This window comes from Labeo rohita, chromosome 21, assembly GCF_022985175.1.
Source record: "Labeo rohita strain BAU-BD-2019 chromosome 21, IGBB_LRoh.1.0, whole genome shotgun sequence".
Taxonomy (NCBI): Eukaryota; Metazoa; Chordata; class Actinopteri; order Cypriniformes; family Cyprinidae; genus Labeo; species Labeo rohita.
This window is the reverse complement of record NC_066889.1, coordinates 25,788,808-25,798,390: the sequence shown is the minus strand read 5'-3', so window position 1 is coordinate 25,798,390 and position 9,583 is coordinate 25,788,808. Positions and strand designations below refer to the sequence as shown.

Sequence of the window (9,583 nt, the reverse complement as noted above, 5' to 3'; positions counted from 1 at the left end):
TAAGAATGGTTTTGTGGTCCAGGGTCACAAACAGAGACTGAACAAAAATCAAAAATCAAAAAGTAAATTAACAGTATTTTTTAAAAATAGTATATATTATCATATTTTTAAATTCAATTTAACTTAATTAAAAGATTACAAAAAAATTACAACAAAACAAATTCTAAATGTTCTATAACTTAATTAATTAATCCAATAATTTTATGAGATTTTTGTTACCAGAATTTAAATGATTTTAAATCAATATTTAAATACTTTAATAATATTTAAATAACTTATTTAAACAAATAAATATAAAATGTAAAAAATGTAATAAAAGTAAAAGTAAACGTAATAATTACATTTAAATATTAATTAAAAATGCGTAACAGGTTAACAGTTTTTTCCAGACATATGTTTTCTGTTTTATTTATTATTATTATTATTAATTAATTACAGTTCATAAAAGTAAAAGTATAAACATACTTTTAGCATTTTTTAAAAATAATGAAATAAAACTAATTATTTAAAAACAAGTAACAAGTTATCAGTTCCTCCCAGACATTTTTTTTTTATGTTTTATTATTATTATTATTATTTTTTTTTTTTTTTTTTTTTTTTTTACTTTCCACACTTTAATAAATTACATTTCATACAAATAAAAGTATAAACATACTTTTAGCAAATTGTAAAAAATAATTATAATAAAATTAATTAATTAAAAATGGGTAACTGGGTTTTTTTTTTTTTTTTTTACTTTGCACCCTGTCTCAACCAGCTTGACGTGGTTTTGGCTAGAAGGGATACAGCTCTGACCGGAAACTAACAATGAAATGAACTGTTCTACCTATTAGATTGTTTTTTTTTTTTTTAATGTCTGCACCTACCCCAACCCTAAACTTACCCTTTACTATAATACAAAAACAGTATTATTGTTGTACAGTGTGACAAAAATAATGTTAGACTGATGTGTGCATACCCAGTAGCTAGAGCTGCATCCCTTCTAGCTTTAACACGATGGGAGGAGTTAAAGCTAGAAGGAGTTAAAGCTAAATGTTTATTTTGCTTTTTTAATCTAATTTTCTGTGACATGACTTTTGGCAGTCTGATCAAGTAGTGAGTCAAAGCAGAGATAAAAACAATAAATGGAAGGTCAGGTGCATTGCGTTTTGAGTTTTCATGCAAAATGCTCAGGTTGTGTACTTTAATTTTGTGGAGAAAAAAATATATCATCCAACACATGCAAAAAAACCCTCACAGTGCACAAAAATATGCATACTGCATTAACAGCATGTGTAGTATGCCTGGATATATCCATTCATATTCAGCCAGAAGTCAGAAAACTGTACTGGCCCTATATAGTTCACAAGAGGCAAATGTCCCCTGATTCCAGAGAGCGAGTGTGAGAAAGACAGCTGACCTTTCAGTTCACCCGGGGCAGGTAAGACTCTGATAGAAGCGGACACCTGTGCAAGAGCCGGGTTTCAAATGCCAGAACAGGGTGTTTGATGGGGAGGAACGGCTGCAGCTCCCTGAAGATGATAGTACACACTGGGTAAGGAGAAACACAAACAGCATGACGTTGGTTTCATTGCCATGTGTTAGTTACAAAGCCTTCCTGTTTGTGTATCATACATTCTTAAAATAACTAAATGAAGGTAGTTTTAAAGGGTCAGATCGTAGAAACGGATGCACTATAAAAGCACACTGCAACTCTTAGGACTCAAAACTTCCTCCTCCATCCAACAAGAGCATTTACTGAACTACGGCAAAAATGACTCATCTAAACTTTTCCACAATTTCCTGACGTCACAGATAAATGCATGTTGCTGTACGAGCAGCGAACTCGAGCACAGTGATCAGCGCTGTTACTCATTTCATGTAAAAGGGGGCGTTTCTTAAACAGACCGCTTAGAGAGAAGGTGAAAAATGGTCACGAAACAGAAAAGAAAAAAAATACAAAAATACAAATGCATGATATGGACTGCATTTTGTCCTTCCATTGACTCTCTTGTCTCTAAACTGAGCTAATTGTAATTACTACATCCTAAAACACTCTTTACAGACAACATTTGATGCTGTTTTCAAGAAGCCATCATGCATGCACACAAACGTCCTGCTCATTCTGATTGTTTCGACCCGAGGTGACATTCAACGACTCTAATTCTTTCAGACCTTTAAGCTGAGAGCAAATAGGTTTAAGAGCAGCAAATATCTGTTGTAGTGAGGTGAAACGCTGTTCTTCGACTCACCTGACACAGTTGGTTCACTGTAGGTGTGAGAAAATAACACCAGTCTGAGACAATTAGTGGACCGCAATATTAATATGCAAGTGAAAAGTTCAGCTGCCTCATTATATTATAATGAATAAATGCTATAAAAGGTTAGTTTACTCAAAAGTTATTCAAACATGCTTCAAACTGGTGTGACTTTCTTTTTTCTGTGTAACACAAAAAGCTACACTGTAATTTGCACAGAAGGAAGCAATTGATAAGTTTGAAATGACATGATGGTGAGTAAATGGTGAGTAAACGACAGCATTTTCTTTTTTAGTTGAACTATTGCTTTAAAGCACTCAATCATACCTCACTGACTCACTGTATGTGACATTCATTACTTCAATCAGACTACTTCACCTTTCTCCCACTGCAGTGAAATTAAACTTTGACAAGTTATTCTCAAAGAAATAAAATAAAACAAATGGGTTTGTTTAGGTGGTCCTATATGTACACATTTTATAGGGTGTTTTAAGATGCAAGAATTAACTACTAAGATTAACTACTTAGAAATTGTACTCTGTTGTTGATTTTGAAAAATACTCAAGATTACTATTTTAGATAGTGTATCGGACTATTTCTGAGTACTTATGAATAATTTGCTGTCATTGTGTTAATAATTTGTAACCATGTAATCCATAAAAAGTAACTGTAATCTGATTATCAACATTTTAAAATATATAAAACGTAATTTAAAAAAAAAAAAAAAAATTCAAGATTACTCATTTTAGGTAGTGTACTCAGACTACTTCCGAGTACTTATGAATAATTTACTGCCATTGTGGTAATATTTTGTATCCATAAAAAGTAACTGTAATCTGATTATCATCATTTTAAAACATATAAATCGTACATTTTTTAAAATTACTTTTTAAATTACTTTAAAAAGTAATTACTCAAGATTACTCATTTTAGGTAGTGTATTTGGACTACTTATAAATAATTTACTGCCATTGTGATAATTTGTAACCATTTAATTCACAAACAGTAACTGTAATCTGATTATCAACATTTTAAAACACATAACACATAAATTAGTTTTAAAAACAAATTACTTAAGATTACTCATTTTTGGTATACTTGGTATACTTTCGAAATACTTCTGAGTACTTATGAATAATTTGCAGGCATTGCAGGCAATAATTTGTAATCATGTAGTCCATAAAAAGTAACTGTAATCTGATTATCAACATTTTAAAACATAAAACGTAAATTAGTTTTAAAAGTAATTACTCAAGATTACTCATTTTAGGTAGTGTAATCAGAATACTTTCAAGTACTTATGAATAATTTCTATCCATTGTGTTAATAATCTGTAACCATGTAATCTATAAAAAGTAACTGTAATCTGATTATCAACATTTTAAAACATAAAACATAAATTATTTTTAAAACTAATTACTCAAGATTACTCGTTTTAGGTAGCGTACTCAGACTGCTTCTGAGTACTTATGAATAATTTACTGCCACTGTGGTAATAATTTATATCTATAAAAAGTAACTGTAATCTGATTATCAACATTTTACAACATATAAAACATAAATCAGTTTTTAGTTTTAAAAGTAATTATGCAAGATTACTCATTTTAGGTAGTGTATTATGACTACTTCGGAGTACTTGTGATAATTTGCTGGCATTGTGTTAATATTTGTAAACATGCAATCCATAAAAAGTAACTGTAATTTGATTTTAAAACATAAAATGTAAATTAATTTTAAAAATAATTGCTCAACATTACTCATTTTAGGTAGTGTATTCGGACTACTTCTGAGTACTTATGAATAATTTACTGTCATTGTGTGAATAATTAGTATCCATAAAAAGTAACTGTAATCTGATTATCAACATTTTAAAACAAATCGTACATTAATTTTAAAACAAATTACTTAAGATTACTCTTTTTTTGGTACTTACGAATAATTTGCTGGCATTGTAATAATAAATCATAATCATGTAATCCACACAAAGTAACTGTAATCTGATTATCAACATTTTAAAACAAAACAAATTAGTTTGAAAAAGTAAATATTCAAAGTTACTCATTTTAGGTAGTGTATTCAGACTACTTCTGAGTACTTATGAATAATTTATTGGCATTGTGGTAATACTTTGTATCCATAAAAAGTAGCTATAATCTTCTTATAAACATTTTAAAACATATAAAATGTAAATTAGTTTTAAAGTAGTTTTAAAACGAATTACTCAAGATTACTCATTTTAGGTAGTGTATTTGGACTACTTCTGAGTACTTATGAATAATTTACTGCTATTGTGTGAATAATTTGTCTCCATGTAATCCATAACAAGTAATTGTAATTTGATTATCAACATTTTAAAATACATAAAACGTAAATTAGTTTTAAATTAGATTTAAAACAAATGACTCAAAATGAGTCATTTTAGTCAATTAGTCATTTAGGTAGCATATTCGGACTACTTCCAGGTACGTATGAATAATTTGTTGCCATTGTGTTAATAATTTGTAACCATGCGATCCATAACAAGTAATCTGATTATCAACATTTTAAAACATAAAACGTAAATTAGTTTTAAAACGAATTACTCAAGATTACTCATTTTAGGTAGTGTATTTGGACTACTGAGTACTTATGAATAATTTGCTGCCATTGTGTGAATAATTTGTTTCCATGTAATCCATAAAAAGTAACTGTAATCTGTAATCCTAAAAATATTAATTTAATACTAATATGTATTCTAATAGTAACTAGAAAATATCCACTCACTGCATATTCATAAGACACTAGTACTCAGGGACTAGGAGACACTATGGAAAATCTCAGTTGTTACTAGTAACATTTCTTATCTTAGTCTGCTCTTTTGGCATCATGGATTTTATCATTTATTACTACAATTAAAATTTTACTTCAAAGTCTATTAAATAGGTAGAAAAACTAGAATAAACACTAGGCATCTGTCATGCCCCCTCTCTCTCTCACTCTCTCTCTCTCTCTTGCGGACTCACATCAATTGATCCATACAGGCAGCCCCCCCTCCTCTATTTATGTGAGGGGGTATAAAAGGAGCAGTCTGGTCGGGAGCTCTCGGAATTCTTCTCTTATTGCGCAAATCTTCGCGGACAGACGGCACGGAGATGTCGGGCACTTTGCGCGCACAGCTGTGTTTCCTCCTGTTGAGCGTCACGGCTCTCCGGGGACACGCGCGCTTTCTGGACATACAGGTGAGATATTTACACCTGCTCACCTTTCATACACACGCGCGCACACACACAATCATTAGAGTAGCTTTATATGTAACTTTTGATGGATTTAATGTGAGCTCTATGTGTGTTTATTAGTGCTTTGGCTTTAACAATCATGTACAACTTTTATTGTACCATTTAGGCTACTGCAAACTACGTTTGTAAGGAAACATAAAACATTCGTTTGATGTCTAAAGGCAAAGTATTGTTTAACAAGACTAAAAAATCTGGCTACACCAGTAAAAGTAATTTTAATTGTCGGATCAGGCAGAAACAGTGTCCACATACATATTTGTGATTAAATGTTTTTTGTATTTTGTATAATATTTATATATATAATGTGCAAAGCTTAGCAGAGCCTATTATAAAACTTTAAACCTCTTTTTGAATCCAAGGAGTTAAGCACTACTGATTGAAATGCAAACCTAATTTATTTATATTATTTATTTTGACAGCTTCTTCTAATTCTAGTCGTTCCCATGTCCTGTTTTTGTTGTTTTATTAGGAAAACGACATCAGCCCGGAAGGATTATTATCTCTGCTCAGCTCTGAACTAAAGCGAGAGTTACCAGAGGAGTTTGTGTACCGCCGAGCGCTCAGTGAGTGACAACAGAAACCGCTGGGATCTAATTTGCCAAAAGACGCGCGTCATGGATAATAAAAAAAATGCATGATTTATATCGTGACTTTTGACTTCATATGTTTTAATAAGTAACTGTTTAATCTACATATAAATACAAGAAGGCACTACCTAATATTTAAAGAGTGGTTATTTTAAGTTTTTCACCTTTTCTTGTCTTGATCTTCCTTAGGATGTCTGGACATGGTGGCTGTAGAGGGTCAGTTTACATTTACAGCAGAACGTCCACAGTTAAACTGCGCCGTGTTTTTTATCGGCGAGCCCAGTGACATCATTAGCATCGAATATGATTCGGTCAACATCGACTGCAGAGGAGGAGATTTCGTAAAGGTGAAATGGTCTTACAACCGTGCAAAAGTCATTTAATAGAATTACAGACACAATTTTGTTCTAAATATATGGACAAAAACAGCTGGTGTGTTTGTGTAAATCTCTACCTGTTCAAGCTGCGGACGCACACTAAGCCAGGTTAAGTCAGGGCGCCAAAAGATCACGTGTGATGTCATTTTAAGCCAGGCCTTACAGCAACAAGCATGTTTCCAATGATCTAACATATTCCACTCTAGAATAATCCAATTAAGCAAGTCATTACAAACTAATTTCGTCATACTTTCTGAGTACTAGTGCAGCTGTCATAGACTAAGATTGATGTCAAGTTAATGTACTGAATTAATTCCTGTTCAGTGGACATGAAATGAGGAAATTTAATATCATTTATTAGCTCTGAAACAAAACTGGAACAAACTCAACTGAGCTGAAACTACTGCAGTCAGGGTGAACTGAAGGGAATTATGTAAAATGAACCTGACCAACTAGTAATTACACTGAAAAAAAAAGTATAGCAATTGTAACAATTTTCACTCAGAAATTGCTGGTAAATAAGAACAACAAGAAGTAACAAATTTTCTATTTCACATGAAATTTTCACTGAATGCAGATAGCTGAGTAGAATGGTGTTAAATGCAAACTTTTTTTTTATCTTTAAGGTATTTGATGGCTGGGTGATGAAGGGTGAGAAGTTTCCCAGCTCGCAGGACCATCCTCTTCCTCTGTACGAGCGTTACTCCGATTACTGCGAGACTGGAGTGACTCGACCAATCGTACGGTCGTCTCAGAATGTCGCCATGCTGTTCTTCAGACTCCACCAATCAGGAAGCAGCTTCACAGTAACGTTCCGCAAACTCATCAATCCATTCCGTAAGTACACATGCACTGTAAATGATCTATTTATTGGATAAAAACTGCCTTTCTGCAGCACTGATGAACTTGAAAACTAAATGTCCAGAAGGTTCAGAGCCTTTACACTGTTTTACGGAATGGCATATGGCTCATGCAGAAGCCATGCTTGAAGCTTAACATGCAAGATACTGATGGTTAACCATCTGTCTCTCTCTCTTTTTCTCTTTTTGTAGCCTGTAATGTGGTCTCTCAGACCCCAGAGGGCAGTTTCACCATGATCATTCCACAGCAGCACAGGAACTGCAGTTTCTCCATCATCTATCCAGTGGAGATCCAAATTGGAGAACTCAGTCTCGGCCAACACAATGATCTCAAGGTGAGCACAAATCTGAAAACTGGTCAAGAAAATAGCATTTACACCCTCCCTTAAAAAATATTGTTTCTTAAATACTATTTAATACATTTTATTTACAATTTTATTATTTCAAAGTGTTTATATGGTTCAATTACAGCTTAGTTTCGGCCAAAAACATATTCTCAACGTGGCATTTAAACAAAAAACACCTATATATACAATTTATTTTAGCAAATTAGCAAACATAATGATCTCAAGGTGAGAACAAATTTGATTTCTGCTCAAAAAACATTGCATTTACAAAAAACGTAAAATAAAATAAATATTATTTAATAAATATTACTTCAAAGTGTTTATATGGTAAACGTACAGCTGAGTGTCCAGAACAACAAACAGTTTGAATGGATTTGAATGTTTGAATTGAGTCAATCTGGACTTAACCATATATTTTTAAAACACTATTCCTGATATAAAGACACTGATGAATTATGTCGACTTTGAAACTTTTGGTTTATCCATATAGCGGTCCATTCTCGGCTGTGCCGGTTCTGGAGACTTCGTTGAGCTTCTGGGTGGAAACGGCATGGACACATCCAAGATGTTCCCTATGGCAGATCTCTGCTACTCCTTTAATGGACCAGGTGAGGATTCCTTCTTTATCTGTTGTGCATCACCAGCAGTCATTCTGAGCAATTTAGGTTGCAATGAATCTCATAAACCTCCTCATATCTCTCCTCCCACCAGCTCAAATGAAGGTCGGCTGCGATAACACTGTGGTCAGAATGGTGTCGAGCGGGAAGTTCGTAAATCGAGTTAGTTTCCAATATCGGCTACTGGGCCACCAAGAGCTTCAGCAGATGAAGGGCAACAGCGTTGAAGACGTGTGTTTAAGAGCATAAGACCCTCTCTCTGTTCCCTGCTCTTGTTCAGGGGGATGCCAAACTAATTGAGTTTGAGCCTTTGTATATTTTCCTTATTAAAAGAATTATTTATTTTTTGCCTCATCTTTTCATTTGACACTTCTGTTCTTTTTAATATCATGAACTTGTATGATCTGTGGCTGATGTTAAATAAAATATGTACTTGTGTTGGTGCACATCACTGTTTTGTTCAGCATGTTTCATTTTGAAGCGCCCAACTAAAAACTGGAATCTAAAGAGCGGTACTGCACAAGTATTAAAATCCAGTATGTACGACAAATGTAATTGTCTTTATTTATTTATCTGTATTAAAGAACTTTTGTAATAAAAGCAGTAAACATGAGCAAAGCGAACTCTGGTTACAGTAATTTCTAATTTTACACCAGAAAACACTGACATGCATTCTAATCTACTCATTTTGTAAGCTTTGAAGCTGAAACAAATTACTTGGTGACCTGCCATTAAAAAAGAAGTTCACGTAAAATTGAAGATTTTCTGAAAATGTACTTACGCTCAGGCTATCAAAGATGTAGATGAGTTTGTTTCTTCATTGGAAATTTAGCATTGGATTACTTGCTCATCAATGCATCCTCTGTTACGAATGGGTGCCGTCAGAATGAGAGTCCAAACAGCTGATGAAAACATCACAATGATCCACAAGTAAGTCCATCAATTAACATCTAGTGAACATGAAGGTGTTTTTACCTTCAGTGGTTACAGCAAAAATATGAGAATTTCTGGGTGAACTGTTTTTTTTTAAGACAGAACTTGCTGTGCAAAAAGTAAATGAAACACATTGCTTTGTATATAATGGAATTGCAATGCTTCTTATTGATTACAAATAAAAGTGTGAATTTTGTCAGCATCTACGTATCTCACAGTATGTATTTTTTTACACAATGTCAGCAGCTATCATGTGCTAAAAAGCAATGTTTGCTTGAGAATATTAACCTGAATTATGAACGCCAAGTAAAATGTCAGAGCACCCTAGGATACTCACATCAGCCATTCTC

At 33.0% G+C, this 9,583-nt stretch overlaps 1 protein-coding gene across 1 annotated transcript; it reads left to right on the top strand.

The window, feature by feature from the left end:
* Positions 1-5,312: 5,312 nt before the first annotated feature.
* crhbp (corticotropin releasing hormone binding protein) lies at positions 5,313-8,647 on the top strand. The gene is made up of 7 exons (XM_051092438.1): positions 5,313-5,455; positions 5,982-6,075; positions 6,289-6,446; positions 7,103-7,313; positions 7,529-7,671; positions 8,174-8,291; positions 8,395-8,647. Exons 1-7 carry the CDS (start codon positions 5,369-5,371, stop codon positions 8,547-8,549), a joined length of 966 nt encoding a protein of 321 aa, XP_050948395.1. The 5' UTR covers positions 5,313-5,368; the 3' UTR covers positions 8,550-8,647.
* Positions 8,648-9,583: the final 936 nt, after the last annotated feature.

Bases quoted from the DNA above. Each gene is read 5' to 3' on its own strand.
- crhbp (XM_051092438.1), top strand. From the start codon at position 5,369: ATGTCGGGCACTTTGCGCGCACAGCTGTGTTTCCTCCTGTTGAGCGTC. The intron at 5,456-5,981 runs GTGAGATATTTA...TTGTTTTATTAG, and splicing joins CGCGCTTTCTGGACATACAG to GAAAACGACATCAGCCCGGA. The intron at 7,314-7,528 runs GTAAGTACACAT...CTCTTTTTGTAG, and splicing joins CAAACTCATCAATCCATTCC to CCTGTAATGTGGTCTCTCAG.